The sequence below is a fragment of the Amphiprion ocellaris genome, chromosome 1, assembly GCF_022539595.1.
Source record: "Amphiprion ocellaris isolate individual 3 ecotype Okinawa chromosome 1, ASM2253959v1, whole genome shotgun sequence".
Classification (NCBI taxonomy): Eukaryota; Metazoa; Chordata; class Actinopteri; family Pomacentridae; genus Amphiprion; species Amphiprion ocellaris.
Genome location: NC_072766.1, coordinates 26545297 through 26566562, shown reverse-complemented (window position 1 = coordinate 26566562; position 21266 = coordinate 26545297). Strand labels below are relative to the sequence as shown.

Here is a 21266-nt window from a genome sequence, read left to right as displayed (position 1 = left end):
CTCTTTTCTTTGGCTTCCTCCCTGCCTCTTAATTCTCTCTCAGGTGCGAGTTATTATCATCGATGAAAATGACTGCGTTCCAGAGTTCCTCCAGTCGATTTACAGCAAGGATGGTGTACCAGAGACTGTGACAACAGCAACGTCATTGCTGCAAGGTGAGATATCCGGACAAATCTCAAGACCTATTTTGTGTCACATTAATACCATCTATATTTTTGTATTCATAACATATATTTGCAGGAAAACAGCACAACACAATCTTTAATCTCACAAATGAAAAAACTCCCACACAATTTTGAAAATGTTGCCAAGCATTCATGATTAAGATCATGCCTGTAAATATACCTGATGAATATAATATATAATGCACACATAATTAAGCTATTATTGAAAAAATGCTGCCTTGGAATGTTTTCTTCCAAACTTAAAGTGTAATTGTGTTCAGTTCAATTCAATTCAATTGTGAGTCCAGATTTATCCTGTTCCAAAGGGATGGGTGCATCACAGTAAGAAGAGAGCTGGATGAAGTGATGCACTCATCATGGCTAGTGCCTACTGTACAAGCCTGTGGAGGCTAGCGTTATGATCTGGGGTTGGTCAGGTCCAGGTTCAGCAACATTATGTTCCCAAAGAATGAGGTCAGCTGACTACCTAAGTATACTAAAAAATACCAGGTCTTTCCATCAGTGGATTTTTTCTTGGCATGGACATGTTCCAAGATGACAATGCCAGGATTCATGGGGCTCACATTGTGAATGAGTGATTCAGGGAGCACGTGACATAATTTTCACACATGGATTGGCCTCCACAGAGTCCAGACCTCAGCCCCATTGAGAATCTTTGGGATGTGCTGGAGAAGACTTAGCACAGTGGTCCGACTCTCTCATCATCAAAATAAGATCTTGGGAGAAAATTAATGCAACTCTGGACAGAAATAAATGCTGTGACTTTGCAGAGGCTTATCAAAATGATGTCATGGCAAATGTGTGCTGTTCTCAAAGCTAAAGACGGTCCAACGAAATATTAGAGTGTGCAAATTTTTTTTTGACAGGCAGTGTATATACCTTAAGTGGAAAATAAAACTGAAAATAAAGATAAAGAAGATGCAACTCAGTGAGTGAATGTGACCCTGTTGGGTCTAGGTGTTATGCAAATGTTTGAGAAACCCTGCTGTAGTGGCTCTCAGAACAAAATAAGAGTGGCTGAGGTTTTTCAGAATTCATGTGTTTTGACTGGTCGGGAAACGGAGTAGGTACTTGTCAGAACTGGCATGCGTGAAATCACCAGCGCTTCCATCAGTGCTGCTGCTCTAGCCTCTCCTTTCCTGTAACAACCCAATTTCCACACTGGGATCACTTAAGTTTCATCTAACGTGAAGAAATGGTAATGGTAACTGTTGCAGGTATCACAGGTATCACAGGTATCACAATCTGATCTGTCACGGTGTGACTTATCACTGAGGAACCCAATATGTATATTTATTTATTATTTTAAGTTTCAATGGTCTGTCAATACAACTGACAGTAAAGTATTTCATGCTTTCATGCTCCTTTCCTTTAAATTCACAAAGACTACTGTGGTAGCCATGCTGTTTAATATCCTAAGCTGTAATTATCGGTTCAAATGGTGTGACTGATACAGTAATATTTAATTTTAAAGCAGTTCGGGATCATTCTGTTTATAGCTCAAAACAAATGCATGCTTAAAATTTAATAACTGTTAACCTTACAGTTTTACAGGTTGACTCACTGCAGGCTGCAAATGGTATTGGGGTGCAAATGAGTATTGACAAGAACAAAATGCATGAAAATGAAACATTGTATCCAGCATGTAAATTATTAATGACTGTAGTTATGGCACCTCACTGGAAATGATCATTAGCTTTCACTGTGGGGAGAATAAAAAATAATGTTGGATTTGCATTGTATTACAAGGTCTTGCTTTTGTCACACTTGTGTGGTGTTCTTGCTGAAATGTATTACCATCATTGGTACCATATTAACCACCACCATTACCACAATTAGTCAAGTATGTTGCTCAATAATAGGAAGTAATATTTAAATGCACTTCACTTACTAATACACAACAAGTAATAGAACAGCTATTATTTGTATTAAAAAAATCTAAAATTGACTGTGCATTTGAAATTGCACATAGTAATATAATTACTTAAAATTCAGTGAGGTTGTCCAAAATACTTGCATTTATTTATTTATTTTTAGTTTTGTTTAACCCTCTTCACCATTACTCCTGTCACAATGTTATTCACTGTGGGCTCACTTTTCACTGCAAGTCCAGTATCTCTATGGGAATATAATAAAGTTGTTATGCCATTTAAAAAAAAGAGTAAATAAAAAAAGAGTACTTATTTTACAAAATAAGAAACCATACTACTGCTTACATTTTTATTCTGTCTCTATAATTGTCTTGTATCAGCTCTGTACTAACACAGTGTTTGGCCCAGCTCAGTCAAAAAGTTGCTTTATTTTTTTTCATGCGACTGTTGGTCACATATGAGTTAATCACTGCTTAATGGTCACACTGAGAAGCACCTTTTTTCTTCACTTTTAGAGAATCTGATGCAAACTTTGTTTTTGGTGAATTTCTTCAATAAGACAAGGTTAAAGGGGGATTTTGATAAAATATCACAATCTAAAGCTTAGATTTAGCAAACTACTTGAAACTGTGGTTGCAGTGTTTTATTATTTGCTCTGTTATCTTTCTTAAGTTTTTCCATAGCAATTCATATTCATATTTGGCTGGGTTCACCAAAAATAGCTCACTCCGGTTAGCCTCTTTGTCATTTTGAGAGAAGGGAAGTTTCCTTATGTGATGGTTGTCTTTAGTAGATATATCCGATTTTTTTTTTTATTTTCTCTTTCTCTCTGTCTCTCTCTCTTTTTTTTTTTTTAGAGCAGAAAGGCTCAGACTAAACCTTCAACCCTGTCTAAAACAACTTTTCCTTAAGGGTATCTCTTTACATTGCTCATTCAGCTTTCCCTCAAATACTCCAAGAGCATCATGCTACCAACATGCCTCACTGTTGGGCTAATGTTGGGCAGGTGGTGAGCAGTGGCTGGTTTCCACCAGATGTGATACTCAGAGCTGAGGCCAACCAATTTAATACTGGCTTTATCGGATCAGAGAATCTTATTCTTACAAGTTCTAAGGTCTAAGATACCTTCAGTGATTTCATTTTTCTAAACTCTTAAGTGGTCTTTTATGTCTTACACTGTCTTACACTGAAGAAAGGCTTTCTTCTGGCCAGTCTGCCATCAGGTGCTGCACTGGCACTTGTCCTTCTACTATCTCCGCACAGGATCTGTGGATATTAGCCAGAGTAACTGTTGGGTTCTTGGTCACTTCTGTTACCAAGGCTCTTCTCCCTTGTTTGTGCAATCTGGCTGGGTGCACAGTGTGTATATATATATATATATATATATATATATATATATATATATATATATATATATATATATATATATATATATATATATATACATATATATATATATAGTACTTTGCCAATGTTGTAATTGAGAGAGTAAGAGAGTTTTACAATGACGTTTTTAAGATGAGTGTTTTACATTGTACCATATTACAGTACACAGTAGCATTTAAGACATGACAAATACGTATTATATTAGAATTAAATACTGAAAAACATCTGTGCCAACTGAAGCAATTATCAGACAGCTCTCACCAGGATCACAACATGCATAAAATGAAAAGATATGTTGCACTGCATGATGGATACTTCATCAACAGAGATTGTGTGCACATAGACGTCTATGTTTTAAAATTTGCAAGCAAACTTAGAAAGATACATAATTGGAGGAGGCTCTGGGGAGCTTCCTTCAGAAAACAAATGTAAAAACAATGCTCTTGAATTTTTACACCACCTAACCTCTTGGATTGAGTCAGAAACAGTCACCTGGGAATAGTGAGAGAGTGTCAGGGCGACAGAGAAGGAGACACTGCAACCACAGTAAGTCACTCTATTTTCTCAGTAAGTGTGAGAGGAGACAGAGGGAGGTTTGCTGCTGCCAGAGGACCTGTTGACTGAGATTATTGTGAGCAGCATGCATGGGAAAAAATAGTACTATTTGTGGATATTCTTGCTTTCCCGCTGATTGATTTGAATAACTTGGTGTTGCACGGTGCTGCTGCTGCTGCGCTGTGCTGCCTACTCTGTCATGTCTATACGTGCACTGTCAGGGTCCTCTTTTTGTGATGCGGCATCATCAGTCCTGAATTTGTTTTCCACTGCGTGAGACAATGGATGCATAGAATGAGAATAGTATTTACTGCAAGACCTGGCAGTTCTATTAATAGCCACATTACTCTTAAAAAGCCAACTCTGATTAGGTTTCTATGTGAGTGTTTCATCTCCACCCCAAAATCCTGTCTGATCAGCAAACTGACTTTAGCTGGATGGAAAAGCAATGCTAATGACAACTATTAAATCAGTTTGGCACTTTGTCGAGAGTATTATCCTACCTTGAGCTAATTTAAAGCTTTGGTGGAGTCAGTGGGTCAAGCAGGCTCATTCACCATATGCTGATGACTGACACACTGTAATTGACAGTCAAAGTATGGTGTGGCAAACAGTCAGCAACAAGTTTGATTTAACCACCTCAAAAGGCTTTCCAAGAATGTGTGATTTTTCTTAACCCTTGTGGTTGTTGTGGGCTGTACAGTGGTTAGCACTTTCGCCTTGCAGCTAGAAGATTCCCAGTTCGTGTCTCGGGATCTTTCTGCATGGAATTTGCATGTTCTCCCTATGCATGCATGGGTTTTCTCCGGGTTCTCCGGCTTCCTCCCACAGTCCAAAAACAAGTGTGTGTGTGTGATCTATTCATTAAAAAATGTAATTTTTCAGTGCAAGTCAGTCGAACAGCACTAGATGAGTAGAACCACAGTAACCAGATTCTGTGCAGTACCTTTGGTTATCTAATGCAATGCAAGAATCTCCTGAATTAACAATAGAACTGTGAATAAATGCTAGTATGTGAGAGAGTGAATGTAGAAGAAAGTAAGAGTGAAGGTGCATAGTGTGGGAGGCACAGCAGGTCCTCTACTTGCTGCCATCAACAGGTGCACCAAGGGAGGCGAGAAGTTTCCCTGCAGTGCTGCAGTGCGTGTGCCCACCCATGTGCATGCATGTTTCTATATTTTGAGCGGGTGGGGTGGTGGTTGTCAGTGAATGTTTGTGTTTCTTGAACAGGATGCACATGTCAGTTATGATACCGACACCATCTATGTATCCCTAAAACCATTTGAGAGTTTTTTGTTTTCAAATGGAAAATTGGGCAGTTAGCTTTCAAATGTAACGATTTTTAAAAGTGGCTCAAGCAAGGTGTATCCTTGCCAAAAATACCTCATAACAAAATGTGAATGCCCAAATGTGTTATGGATAATTATACTCATGAGTACATCTGAGTACATATAAACTGAACACCCCAACGCCCAGAAAAAAAAAAAAGAAAAAAAAAATTCCCTCACTTAATTAAACAAGTTAAAAGGAATATTATTGAATTAAATGAGCAGGGAGAAATCGGCATCCAGCATCGTTTTTGCTAAATCGTGTGTTAGTAATCCCATAATCAGTTCCATCGTGAGAGTGGAAAAATGTGTACTTCGCCAAGTTGAAAAAAATACAATACCAAGCAAGCCAATTATCTTGCTTTCCATGGAGTTCTGAGGATCCTGCAGTTTCCATCTTCAGTACAAAATCATTATATCCCAGAAAGACATGGGGGATGCAGCCAGAAATGTACAGTGCCCCGCTACCCCCTCTCCATGTAGCAATGCCAGCACAGCAATGCTGATTCAAGATTATAGCAGGACTTACTGACAAATAAATGCACAACTGGTACTCTGAAGAGTAGAAATCTGTACTTAGTGAATTAAATATTGACTCCTGAGACTCATGTGGCATGTGTTTGGCTACTGCATGCAGTTGGATTCTGGAATGACACTAGTATTGCGGTTCATTTTCTACACATCATCACTGGATCAGAGGTTGTTCATCACTTCCAAAGCTGCATTTCAGTTGCAGTTCAAAAAAATGTCAGTCCTTGTAACCAGGGCTGTAGTGCAGGATAAACTAACATGAATTCAACTTCCAAGGCCGACATAAATCTAAATCACACGCTTTACAAACACCATAGTAAGTAATATAAAAAGAGTGGACAATTCTGGACAAAAAATTGCAATTTCCACACCTGATTCAATGCATTTTCAGTTGTAGATCACAGCATTTCCCCAGGCAAAGTAGGTAGAAAGGTAAGATGACATGATACAAACTGAGAAGATATTTTTTTGCAGGTGTAAACCAAAGCTTGGGACAATTCAATGATAAAATATGAAACATCCATCCTACTTACTGTGATGGCAATGCAGTATATAATAGTATTCTTTTCTTCTGTCCTTCAGGTAAATTCTAGCACATCTATTAGCATATGAAAGACCTCTGAATGAATAGCACAGTTTGGGAAATTTAGTGCCATATTAAAAGGTTTTCGCACTCACTATACATGTGTTTCAGATTTTTCAGTTCAGTCGATCTGAGTTAGTTTGAATCATTGTGGCTGTGGGATTAGTAACCTCTGTGTTTTTTTTTTTTGTTTTTTTTTTTAAAGAATTGGTAGATCTACAGTAATATGAACTTTCTGTAATGCCAGGGAACTGCATGCAGAATGATCATACTACCCAACCCAGCCACTATGTGACAGTTTATGACATAGATGTTAACAGAAGAAAAAAAAAAAAAAAATATATATATATATATATATATATATATATATATATAAAAAATTTTTTTTTTTTTTTTAAAGCAAAGGAATCAAGAGATGGAAGCATGAAGTTGGATTAAATGTTCTATAGAGAGTTCCGGTGACTGTTCTGCACCATCCAGTCAATCCATGGGCCACATCAGATTCTAGAGGCTGGCAGCAGACCTCACATCACATTCACAGCAACTGATATATTAATAGATTAATAACTTGTTTTTTTCTGCAACTGGATCCTGAATATCATGAAAGTGATAGAAGAGCTGCAATATTATTTATAGTTTGTGATGTATTAAGGACAATCCCTGTAGTCCCTTGGTGATGTGCATTTGTCTCACCATGGTTCCCGAATGATCTTGCCTAAATTTGGCCATATACCTTCATAGCTTACAGGCTGGGAGACCGCTTTCTTAACATTTTATGATAATTATGTGAATTAATTTTGGTCTGATGAGACCAAAATCAAGGTTCATCAGGCTAGATGCCATGCTTGGCAGACACCGCAAACACAGCATATCAAAATTAACACATCACCCCCAATGTAAAGCATAGTAGTGGCAGCATCATGATTTGGGGATGCTTCTTGGCAGCAGAGTGGCTTCTAAAGGTAGAGGGTAAAATAAATGCTGCAAAGTGTAGGGAAAAACTGAAGGACAACCTGATGCAATCTGCAGGAGAACTGTGACTTCGGTATAGATGTGTTTTCCAGCAAGACAATGACCTGAAGGACACAGCCAAAGCTACACAGAAATGGTTTAAAGACAACAAGCACATGTTCTGGAGAGGCCAAGACAGAGCCAGATCTCGATCCAATTGGGAAGTTGTGGCTGGACTTAAAAAGGGGTGTCATTTATGATCCCTGTGCAACCTCATAGAGCTTGAGCAGTTTTGCAAAGAAGACTAGGGTAAAATTGCAGTGTCCAAATGCTAATTGCTGTCATTGCAGTCAAAGGTGCATCTACTAAATACTGACTTGATGGGGATGAATACTTTGGCAATCACTTGTTTTACATTTTATGTTTTAAGTTCAATGACTTTGTGTAAAAGAAAGTAGGGTAAGTAGGAGTATTTTCTTTTTTTGTAAGTTCTTGCCAAACAAGCCAGTTATATTGACCAGAATTAAATGTTCAACAGCAATAAATAAAGGAAAACTTCCAAGAGAGATGAATATTTTTGTCGGTACAGCAGTTCAACTTTACCATTGCGATTTAAGACAAAGCAAACTGTTTGTTTAGTTTTTTTGATTAATGAATTTATTTGTTTATTCTAGTTGAGTTTAGTGTTTGTTCACGATGATGGAACACAGCCCACAAACATTGAACTTATTGCCACTGCCCTTGGAAAAATCAATTAATCTAATATATTCCAAATAAAATAGGACTGATTTAATGACTCATGTGAATAAACACTGACAAAGTTTATAAAAGTTCTTTTAATAAACTGTGATATTTCATTTCACAGGCATTTTGCTAATTTAACTTGCTTCAAACTATTAATTTGAGGCTTGTTAGTGTCCCACAAGGTTTTTATGGCTATAGAGAATTATCGTTTGGTAGTTGAAGCAAACAGTGGCAAATTTCTGTGTGCGTTTGTGTGTGTGCGTGCATCTATTATTCATGTGTGTGTGTGTATTTGTGTGTGTGTGTTTATGGGCACATGAGCCGAATGCAATGTAAGGTGTATTAGGGAATCAAGCTTTTGATGGTGAAATGTTCTTGTTAGTGTAAAATATGCTTATTCAAATCCCTGGTGGTCTTTTCAGTTTTAGCAAAGCAATCAATTTGTGGCCAAGTGAGTCTTGGCTCCATGGATTCATGCAGAAGCAAAAAATGTTGCAAAATGACAGTCCTTTCAATACATGCTGTGCAAATAACACTTACTCGGCTTGTGCTACACAGCTGAACATTTATGGCAGTGGGAGCACCACTTCCTTTTCCATCGTCACTTTGCCTACATTAGAACTGCATTAGAACTGAATAGATGTCCTGTGCTCATGTTGAATTCATTTGTTTAAATACAAGAAACGAGCAACACAAGGGTCTACAAGAATTAGACATCTGAGTAGACACTGTAAATGTGTTATTTTCCCTCCAACCTTATCTCCAAAGTACTGTGTTCCTGTACAACTAAATTGCATGCTCTCTCTCTCTCTCTCTCTCTCTCTCTCTCTCTCTCTCTCTCTCTCTCTCTCTCTCTCTCTCTCTCTCTCTCTCTCTCTATATATATATATATATATATATATATATATATATATACACCTTCACAGCAGAGTGCTGCACTGTGTCAGGTACTCGTGAGTACCAAGATAAACTACAGATAACTATCTTGCTCAGTATCTACTCTTTGATATGTTAATACGACGTTGATGTCGCGAGAGCGCGGCCTTGAAAGTGACGTCACGTCAAGCATCCAGGCACCAGGTCAGAGAGTCAGTGGAGTGTCGTCTTGGAAAATAGGGCAGCGACTTACCAGAGAAAAGTTGAAAGCTTAAGATAACTCATAATAGATTTTACAAGTTTAATGAACATTCGCAAAATATTGATGCCCAGTGAACGTTACGTAACATATCGTTAGCTTTAGTTAATTGGAGCCGGTGCCAACTCAGTGTCGCTAACGTGAGTAAACTAATTGATAGCATTAAGCTAATATCTACACGTACTGATGTAACTGCTCACTGCAGTTAAAACAAGAATCTGTGTCCATGGGATGGGAGCCCTTGCTGCCATCTGATTTTCATGTAATTTACACCAATTTAGGGAAATACTCATAAGTTCTCTAGCCACGGTTGCTCCTGCAGAATTTTACTTGTAAAGCTGCCATGCTGCAGTGTCCGTAAAAGATTGTCATTTTGAAATTCTGTTGTACAGTGTTTACTTCTTGAGACCTTGCTACCTATTATATTAAAACGAGTAGTTACATGGAAGCTTCTGAAGAATGTTAACTCTTAAGCCAACCCTCTTCTGGAATGAGTTGTCCACAGCTGCTCCAACAACAACTACAAAACAAAAAGAAAAATCAAGCCAAACCTGTAGCTCTCAAGGTCATTTTCCTTTTAATCTCCACTCCTCATGCTCCATCTAAAAAAATATCTTTTGCAATTTCATTTATTTTTGATTTATATTTACTTGTACAATCCAAGCACTGATGGATGGCAGGTTTGTTGACTGATTAAGCTCCTTTAAGCATTCCTTTGTGTAGAGGTTGAACAAACACACAGCATTTTGTTGTTGTTATATTACCAACCAGTTTTACAGACAGTGTGGTTATTTTGACTTTATCACCAGCACAATGGTGGTCAGAGAGCATTACACATGAATCAGTCTTGGTCTACACTTTAAAATAAAAACGATCTTTGGGGCTCCATTGATGTCTCTGTTTATGACAGACCTTCTAACTTCTCTTTTCCACTCACCCTCCATATCTTGTCTTCTTTAGTGTCGGCCAATGACTGTGACTCAGAAGAGAATGCGGAGTTGACCTATTACACCCTGAGCCCAGACTTCACTATTTCCCCTCATGGCACCATCTTCCCTGCGGGACCTCTGGACTACGAGCGACCTAATCATCTGTATGAGTTTGTCGTGATGGCTATTGACAAGGGCGAGGTGCCTCGCACAGGCACAACTACAGTACGGATTAGAATGGCTAATGTCAATGACGAGACACCTGAGTTCTCCCAACATACGTAAGTAAGAGTGGTGCTTCTTAACCCTTGATCCCTGAGGAGTTGTTCAGTAAAATACAAAATCAATAGAATGCTACAAAACATAGGGTAAACTTTATATTTAACTACACTATCTTTCAAAAGTTTGAGGTCGATTAGAAATGTCCATATTTTTGAAAGAGAGGCTTTTTTTTTCAATTAAAATAACATTTAATTAATCAGAAATACAATCAAGACATTGTTAATGTGGTAAACGACTATTCAAGCTGGAAACAGCAGATTTTTAATGGAATATCTACATAGGGGTACAGAGGCCCATTTCCAGCAAACATCACTCCTGTGTTCTAATGCTACATTGTGTTAGCTAAATTTGTTGAAAGGCTAATTGATGATTAGAAAACCCTTATGCAATTATGTTAGCACATGAATAAAAGTGAGTTTTCATGGAAAACATGAAATTGCCTGGGTGACCCCAAACTTTTGAACAGTAGTGTATATTTTTACCTAAAATACTGCCGTGAACTCCTCTTACCATGTGTCTAATTATTCCCTGCCACTGACAGTGAAACAGGAGAGGCTGACAGTTTTCTGGTGATATGCAGATATGAAGCAGCAGTATCACGATGTACTGTTCTCTGTGTTGCTACAGGCAAACATTCTGCTTCAGTGTCTCTAGGTTACGTTGTTTCGGGTGTCAGGGTGATCCAATTCTGTAAATACACAGACATTTTGGATGCATAAATACCATTCACATTTTGACACTCACATGAACTGCTGCACACAGCTGGCTTTTGTGATGTAGTGTGAGGAAATAAGCACAAGGTTTCTTAGGTTGCTAAGTTTTTAACCTATAATTGGTGGTGCAGCTGGTGGTGTTCCTTGATTCTGCTATCAAGGAATTTGTGATTTATCAAGAAAAAGTCCTATACACTCTCAGATTCGATCCTTTCAAATGTGAAGATTTGCTTATTTTCCCTTCCCTTTTTATATAACTGTAAAGTGGACATTTTGGGGTTTTAAGCAGTTGTCAGATGAAACAAGTCATTTCTCTGAACCCCATCATTACCTCCTGGAAACTGCACATGGTCTTTATCTGACATTTTGTAGACTGAGCAATTATTTAACTGATTAAATGAAAATGGACCAGTTAACTGATTTATAATGAACTGATTTATCAGATGCAGTTCTAGTACAACTTTGGGGAACTGGAATAAAGTGTTGAAGTTGTTGTGCTCTTTGTCTTTGTCATGCTCACTCTCCTTTTGATTATGTCACTGGTCCTCTATTTCTTTTTTTCTCTGTATTTACACAAGATGCCACATGTGGTCACAATAGATAAAAGCTTAAATGGACTCAAGACCTGTAGACTCAGACCTTTGCTGACTGCCTTTCCACCTGAGTGATGATCAGACAAACATGAGCTATACTGTAAAAAATAAATAAATAGATTAATAAATCAAATCACAGTAAAATTCCAGCAGCTGTGGTTGCCAGAAAAACATTTTCTTCTTTTTCTTAAAAAACTGTGTATTACTGTACAAAAAAAGTATTAATCTTTTAAAAAAAAAAAAGTTTTACTTGAAAATTTACATGAAAATACCAAAATAAAGTTTGTGTGACCTCTTATAAATATTACAGCATTTTTCCATTATCAGCACAATAGTTGGTGTATTTAACATGTAATATGTGTATTTTTAGCAATGAATATTATTTAACAATGCAACAATTACAGTTCTAGCTGTCATGAATATTAAACCATATGTCCATTATTAACACAAAAGTATATGAATTTGACAGGTACAAATTGTATTTTTTACAAGAAGTAAGTGCAAAAATCAGCTTTTTACTTGATATGAATATTATAGCATATTTCCGTTATCAGTACATACATTTCTTCCCAAGAAATAAATGCAAACATTACAGTATTGATGTTGTACATATTACAGAATGTTTTCATTTAATAACTGCAACAGTAGGGAAATGTATTTTTTAAAAAATACAGTTTTCTCCTGATTAACTTTCACAGTGATTCAGTGTTATATAAACTATATCAAACTGTTTTAAAGTTTACAGATTGTTAAGGTTTGACAGTTCTTCACCGTAAAATTTACAAACACTTTTTACAGTGTAGATTTCAACATATTCCTCTGTCCCCTGGCAGTAATTCTTCTCCAGTGCTTAGGCATCTTGATTATGTTCCTTGGTTGTTTACATCATTCTGCAGTGATTTTAAATGGAAAATGTTTAATACAATTCACTGTAAAATGTCTATTCAGTTGTCAAAAATTCTTAGGTGTTTCATGTCATAAGATCTCATAAAATCAGCCAGTGGCCTTTCTATCTCTGTGTACCAGTGTGTAAGTGAGACATATAAAGTACACAAAACACATCAAATACAGGCAAACAACACTGGCTCACTTCAAACTTGACAGAGAGAGAGTTTGACTGTCCTGCCTTTTCAGGTTAGCACCTCACAGCTGCTTTCAATTCTGCATCGCAGCTGCCGTCAACACCCTCCCCTCTCGCCTCCCCCTTTGCTGCTGTGGTGCCTGCATCTTTTAATTGGTTGATTTTCTGGCAGAGAGCTGGGAAGATTGGTGAGGCAGGGTCAATCAGCCATGCCCACCAGCACCCTCAGGAGGCCCTGAGCCTGAACCATGTGCGTATGCTCGTGTGTGTGTGTGCGTGTGTGTGTGTGTGTGTGTGTGTGTGTGTATTCAGTAAATGAGAAGGGCCCAGCAAAGGGGTGTGTTGGTATGGACAGAGTGATGTAGTTATAAAGTGCATTCATGCGTTGTGCATCTGATATGCATGTGTTTGTGTTGTTTATAGAGGAGGAGGATTAGTGTGTGTGTGCATGTTCGTGTGTGTGTTGCCATGTATTGATTTACTGTCAGCGACAGCAGAATAATCAGTCAGTAGTTCTTCTATCCCTCTACTGCAGCTGCCCACAAAACAGTACTTGACAATCTATGATGTATCATTCAAGCACACATCCAAGAGTCATCCATGCAGAGATATACACATTCATACATTAAAATACGCACACGAGGGCAGAAATGAGCGAACACATCTGCGATATCTTTGATGAGACAAATACAGTTCCAGTAGATAACATTTATAAAGACAAAATTCATTGATGTATGCTGTGTTAACCTCTTTGTTTGTGACAAAGATTTTGCATGTGAATTGAGTCAGTGCATGTGAGAGAAGAAAAAGAGAACAAAGAAAAGAGAGAGGTCATTAAATATATCATTATCCAGCCAGAAAATGTGGCCTGTTCGTATCGATTCTTGGAGTTGCAAGCGTGCGATAATGAGTGTCCATGTGTGCGGTTGTGTATTTTGCCAGTGCAGGGCATCTGTGGACTTCAGGTCTAAAAATTATGCTGTTATACTGCTATTTTGATCTTTTGAAAATTGTCCAGGGTGTTGATTTTTGTTATTGACTATCAGTGCAAAAATAAAAACAAGGAGATAGAAAAGACATTTATTAGTTTTTTTTTTCTTGTTTCCAAGAGTTACACACTCTAACTCATATATTCCTCTTCACTGCATGACTCTCACTTCCTGGTGAGTGACAGACTGGCCACCTTTCATTTATGTCTTGTCACTTCACCACAAGAACCCTGTTATTGTACCTACCATTACCTGGCTGTTGCCATGGAAACCACCCTGAGTGGGTTTCTGCACTGTTATTGCATTTGTGTCTGTATGTGTGCGTATGACCCCAGTGATTCAAAGATAACTTGTATCACATCAATGCACCTTTAAATTAATTTAAACTTTTAGAGGCATGCTCTCAGGTAGACTTGAGCTAATGGCAGCGGTAAAAAGTTGTTGCTGGACACACTAATTAATAACAGTATGTGCTATACATTTTGTCCTGAAAAACAAATGGTTGAATATGATAATAAAATAAAAGTCCATTTCATCACTGCAGCACTGTGACAATGTCTCAGATTATAGTGAAAACCATATGAGACAAAGCACATTATGAATGTATGCACAGTTACCAATTGCACAACAGAATTCAACATGACAGCATCAGCAAGGATTATTTGAGTTATAAAGATGTGATATCTTGTAGGCAGCACAAACATTTAATTGAACCACTCTGTTTACCGTAGAATGGGACTGTGCTGACCCATAGCTGAAAGACCGATTTCAAGTGCATAAACCAGCAACCTGACTTATTATCATCACAGTGGCTAAAAAGAAAACACATGGGACATGCTTTAACGCACACAGTTGATGTCCTCATTTTATGAACGGCTAATGATCATTTTTAAAGAAACGTGTACTCATCAGTCACAGAAAAACAAGCTGCATGTTTTTGTGATTATTTGCAAAAGGGGTCTGTCATGGCCACGGTGTTCAGGTCTTAAGTTTGCTCTCATTTGCACGTTGTAACACATTGCTCACTGATTCCCACTTTTTCCCATCTGCTGCCACTATCCACTCACCCCTTTCTTCCTGAAATCTGATACATTTTTTTCACCTTGGCATCTTGCCATTATAGCACAGCAAGAAACATGGCACAGCAAACTGCCACAGCACTAAAAATTAATTCTTTTTTTTCTTTTATATAAAATAATGTTATTCATGTTTTAAGGTAGCATAGCATAGCAACAGATAGAAGTGATTTCAGGTGTATGTTGCAGGGAACAAGCTGTGTTTACTATGATTGTCAGACTAAGTGATAGTTAAAAAGTATAAGGATGGCATTTATAAGGGTGGCGTTTCTGGAAATTAGCAGTAATTCATAGAAATAAATGGTTGTGGAAACACTAGGTTCTTGGGTTTTCTGAGAATATTAATTATTAACCACATGTCAAAATCACTTATATACATTCAGTTGTGAACAAGGTTTGGTGTTTTGGGGGTTAAATGCCTCACCTTCTCTCCTCCAAACATATTTCTGGTCATTGTGGCCAAATAACTACATTTTTCTGACTACATCTGACCACATAGGTTTCCTCCAGGAGGCGTTTTCTTTGTCCGTGTGATCAGCAGCCAACACTAGTCGACCCTTAAGGAGCTGTGAAAGATGTAAAACAAACTTGACTGTAGATGCCAACACTTGTGCTACAGCAGCTTCTAATTTGTTGCAGACTTGCTTTTTGGTGATTGTTGGTGGACTCTTGATTATTCTGACCAATTGTCTCTCAGCAGTGGGTGGCAGCTTGTGTTTTCTTTCTGACTGTAGCAGTGACACAACTGTGCCATGCACTTTATACTTACAGATGTTTGCACAGTTGATTTTGGAATCTGTAGCTGCTTTGAAAGAGCTCCAAGTGACTTTCCTGATTTTAACAAATCAGAGCTTTTTTTTAACCCTCCTATTATCCTTGAGCTGAATTTGACCCCATTCGGTGTTTATCATTCAAAAAAATTATAGTTTACTTTTTTTTGCTTCATATTTCACTACATTTCCTAATTTGATGGGGACAACTGATTAAGCATAAAATGATCATGATATTTTTTTTCCCTCACACCAGGGGCCTCTCTGTAATCCGTAACCTAAAAGTCTTCAGACAAAGGATGTGATACAAACAAAAAATGAGGTGTTAAAAAAAACATTTTGCATGAAAAACAGCCTTATGAGCAATCTAGTGCTGTAGATTCATATGAAAATTTGTGAAAATCGTGTTGGGGTGGACCCTGATTTTGAGGCATTCTCATCTGATGAGCGTTGACCCTCCTGTTGTCTCTCAACCATCAGCAGACACGGCCCCTTCCCAAAATGGAAAGCTAATATGGTTCCTTACTCCACTTCAACAGCAGGGTAGACTTAGCACTGCTAATATATTAACCAGATATGCCATATCAGCCATGCTGAAGACATCAAGCCATCCTTAGAGCTCTTCACTACACCATCGATTGAATATATTGTACTTGGGATGACAAATTTAGAGGGGAAGCGTGTGTAAGAGGACAGCTGGAATGACTTGGATGTAGTTGGCTTGGAAGCCTACACTGGCTTGCTCATTTTTGCAGGAGTTTGCAGTTCAAAACGTGAAGCAACAGCAAGTCTATGGAACGCTGACACTGGAAGGGTAATATTTCCAGCCACCATGTCTCTGAAGACATTCCAAATTTTGTCGCATGTCATTCAAGATATACTGACTCTAAAACTGAAAATCTGACCTGATGGTGGTACTACAGGAAAGGTCATATCATCACCAAAACCAGTAGGGTTCGTATTCGTGTGGGCATTAATGTTATCAGTGAATTTGAGAAGATTTGTATGAAAACTTTTCAAGATGCATTAATTCTAATTTAAGTTTGGCCTGATGGTGGGACTAGAATACATGTCAACTGACTGATAAGTTTCATTATCAAGGGGTTATTTATGTATTCAATAAATAAAGGACTTGATCAACAATTTTATGTAAAGCATTTACATAGGAGGCAAATATCCCTGGGGTCAGATTGACTCCAAGGGTAAAATGTGTTTGTACTATTTGAGGATAATAGGAGGGTTAAGATCTGGACAGGTGGCAATCTCTATAGCTATCCTTGTTTGTATGAATGAACCATATCAAACTGAATGGTTTACCCAGATTTCTTTATTTATGCAAGGTGCCTCCAACATCTATACTGTAAGTCTCGTTTGTTCTCATTTTTAATGTTGGGATCAATTGGTCTTAGAGCTATTTGGACATGGAATAAAGACATAGAACAAAAAGAACAATCTTGGACAGTACAAAGGCTGCCATTTCTATCACTTATTTATTATTTTTACAACAGAAGAATGTAACTGAAATCCCAACTGCAAGACTTACATCTCAAATATGGGAAACGTGTCCACCTAATATACAGATATAAATCATTCCATTTTAATGCTATTTTATCAAGGGCATTACTAAAGATTAGTACAGTGAAGGTATATGTATGTTTGGGCATTTTAAAAAGCACAGTGATCTGCAATTCATTGAAGACTGTCTGTCTGCAGAACTTTTTTTTTTTTTTAAGTTATTGTCAGTTTAGCGAGTTTGTTTGATTACAGCAGGGTGGAAAACATCCCTTTTGAGGATTTCTAGACAGGACTATGTTTTCCTTCCTTCAGAATGTCTGTTTTCCATTCTTTGCACCAAATTCATGGGCCTCATATTAAATCAAGCTCCCAATGCAAAGGTGAAATAGTACAGATATGGACTATGCCTTTGGAGGCTATGAATTGGAACTGTTTTGCACTAGCTCAAAAATATTCTCCTACAGTTGACACATCAGCTTTCCGCAGAATCTTCAGTCTCACAGGTCAATACGAGGGACATTCATTTCATCAGAGTAGTTCTAATTGCACCTGATAAATATGCTGCCATTTGCTGGAAAAGTGAAGACCCGTGACTGTCAAAGGCAGGGTTTTAGTGTCCTACATGTGGTGTTACAGTTGGTGACCAAATAAATATCAAAGGACATGGGAGTTAATAAATTAGATGCCACAAGTGAGTGTTCACTGACTGATGTTATTCTTTAATATGAAGTTACTCTAATCAGGAAAATCACTGATACAATTGCAGTTTATCTCGTATTCATGCTTGTTTGTTTGTTTTTTTTTTTCTTATTCAAATTTTTCTTTGTAATGACATATCGATGTCTCTGTCTGGTGCCATCTCTTTATTACTTTTGTTCAGGCATCACCTGTTATTGTTCTGGGAGACTTCTTCCAAATTAGATTTCTCTTATACAAACGTGTTTCTCCTCATTCGTTTTTTTTTTTAATTCCCTGTATTGAATTGGTAAGATGAATGATACAATCTATACAGTGCAAGAATAGTGGTCCCATGCAATTAAGGTCATGTAGACTTCAAAACAGACATTCACAGCAGGTGTCCAGCAATGAAGTGTTCCTGCTTAGTTCAGCACTAAGACATAGTAGCCAGTTCTTCTGACATGCAGTAGATATTCTATGATTTTTGATAAAATACAAATATGAGAGGAACCTATTATGGGCTTTGTCTACCTTAGCTTTGTTTGTTTCTCATCCATGGCCATTTTAAAATGCAGTACTGCAGTATACTGACAACAGTCTCAAACACAGACTTAGACAGCCAAATCTTCGGAGCCAAGTCATGCGCTTTCCATATCATTATTCGTTTTCAGAATAGATTTGTGATCAGAGTGCAGGTCAGCCACCCTGGAGTGCTCCTAGAGCAGAAAGAGTTAAGAGCCCAACAGTGACCGCTTAGCAGTGCTGGAGCTTAAATTCCTGACCTTCTGATCAATAGCCCAAAGCTCTAGCTCTGAGCCACCACAAGTCCTAATATTACTGGCAGTCTAGTATTGCAACATTTCTTTTATATTTGATTAAGTAGACACTAGTTGTTGAAGTATTTCCTTTACCTGTTTACGTGTTTAACATTTGCCTGTGGTTTCAGAAACCAAAGTGCAATTCTCCTTTGACTGCAAATTATCACTCTTGTCTTGCATCACTGCTGATCATCCGTATTTTCACTTGTATGCTATTGTTGTGTTTTTTGTCTTTTCCTCTTTTCATTCTATTTCTTATTCTTATATTACTTGTTCCACACACACACACACACACGCACACACACACACACACACACACACACACATATATATATATATATATATATATATATATATATATATATATATATATATATCCCCATTTCTTTTATTTTTGTTGATTATCTGTAATTTCTTTTTCTACTTAATTTCTTACATTATTGTTGCACTGCCAGCTCTGTGTGCCTTTCTAATTTCCCCCGGGGGACAAATAAAATTTTCTGAATCTGATCAGAGAGAGAAGCCCCATCCAGCAAAGACTTAAGTTGAGCATGAACCCAGACACATGCCTGATCCAACACAGAGCTGTGAAAAAATATTGTAATTGTAAATTTACATATATGCACTACCGTTCAAAAGTTTGAGGTCAATTAGAAATGTACAAATTTTTGAAAGAAAAGCAGTTCTTTTTCAATGAAGATAACATTTAATTAATCAGAAATAGAGTCAAGACATTGTTAATGTGGTAAATGACTATTCTAGCTGGAAACCGATGATTTTTAATGGAATATCTATATGGGAGTACAAAGACCCATTTCCAGCAACCATCACTCCTGTGTTCTAATGGTGCATTATGTTAGCTAATGGTGTTGAAAGGCTAACTGATGATTAGAAAACCCTTGTGCAATTATGTTAACACATGAATAAAAGTGTGGGTTTTCATGGAAAACATGAAATTGTCTGGTGACCCCAAACTTTAGAACAGTAGTTCAAATTACCAGGTGTCTCTGTGTTCAGTGCAAATACTGGTTTCTAAATTTAGCTGCAAGCAGCAATTTATGGATCCAAACATTTTAAAGCTGCTCAGTTGCCCAGAATTAAAGTGAGCAGCAACAAAGTCACTTCTTTTAATTTATCTCTGTTTTAATGAAAAACTAAAAGTAACAGCTTTCATTCTTTACACTCTATTTTCACGAGCCAACTCACATTCAGTGACAAAGAAAGGAGACCGGGGCAGGTAAGTTACCGATTGTGTGTATCAGTAGTGCTGGTGGTGAGTGATATGTGTGTACATGTCAGTGACCAACAAATGAAAAAGCAAACCATAGGCAAGAGATGTGTATCCCAGGAGAGTGAGAGGCAGAATGGCTAGAGCTCTTAGAGCTTATGTAATGCGTGGAGAATCCTACACAGATGCCCCCAGATCAGCCTAACAACACTGCCTGCAGGCTCCTGCAGGACGAACCAGCTGAGAAAGTAAGAAGGGGAGGAGTCATAACACAATGCTGGAGGAACCTAGAGAAGAACAGTCCTATCTGAAACTTATCTGATCATCAAGCTCCTTTTCGCTAGATTTAATGGTAAAGTCTAAATATCAAAGTGAAGTCAGTGTTCACAGCCAAAGCTTGTACAGTGAAATTTTAGTTCTGAACAAATATTTAGTAGGCCATGCTCACACTTGCATTAATAACACACTAAAAATGCTTCTATGTCCCCATCCTACTGGATGATAAATGTATGGTGTTTGTGTACAGAAGGATGTCTCAACTGAGTGTAATACGGATTCCTCTAAGTCAGCCTGAGTTATGGGCAAGTTCCTGCTAAGCTCTGACCTTTGCAAAGATTTTTGATTGATTGTGGCCATGTTTTTGGACTGATAATGCCCATTTTTGGTAAGCAGAGATGTGTAAGCTCAGTCCTGCAAGGCTATATATCAAATTTGGTATTGATACAGTCAAAACACAAAATATAAATCTCGCGTAACTGTATTTCAGATGATGCAAATTTAATAAAACTGCATCATGGTGGCCTTTTCAGTCCAGGAGGCTTTTTGTAGAGTATATTGAGATTTAAATGTGAGTCAAAGTCAAGAAGCATGACAGTGTGGGGGAAACAACCTTTCAAATTTTTCACTTTGACTGTTAACTCTAGTGTCACCTTCAGGCTGATTAGAATCACATTGTTTTGGATGAATCTTGCCCATATATAGTAGAAATTGTGTAGCACAGTCCTGCAATGCTGTTTGTGAAATCTGGTTCTGTTTCTTAATGGCTTGGATCCAATATGTCACCTGGATGCTAACGGGTAATTCTATTAGCCTTTTATCACTATCTTGTATTTAACTTACTGGTTGATGTTTTTAGATATTGCTTTAATTTCCCTATCTTATGATGCTATTTATTTTGTGAAGTTGTTCTTCCAGTAAAGTACCAGCACAACATGATGCTGCCACTGCCATGCTTCATGGTTGCAATGTGTTCTTCAGCTTACAAGCCTCACACGTTATATTTTTTCCTCCAAATATAACAGTCATTATGATCAGACAGTTAAATT

At 37.6% G+C, this 21266-nt stretch overlaps 1 protein-coding gene across 1 annotated transcript in view; it reads left to right on the top strand.

Moving 5' to 3' along the window:
- The window catches only part of LOC111563846 (neural-cadherin), a 375623-nt gene that overhangs the window by 113678 nt on the left and 240679 nt on the right, over window positions 1-21266 (top strand). The window contains exons 5-6 of the mRNA XM_055010997.1: window positions 44-155; window positions 10230-10479. Of these exons, the coding sequence (XP_054866972.1) occupies window positions 44-155; window positions 10230-10479 (362 nt within the window). The remainder of the gene's footprint in view (window positions 1-43; window positions 156-10229; window positions 10480-21266) is intronic.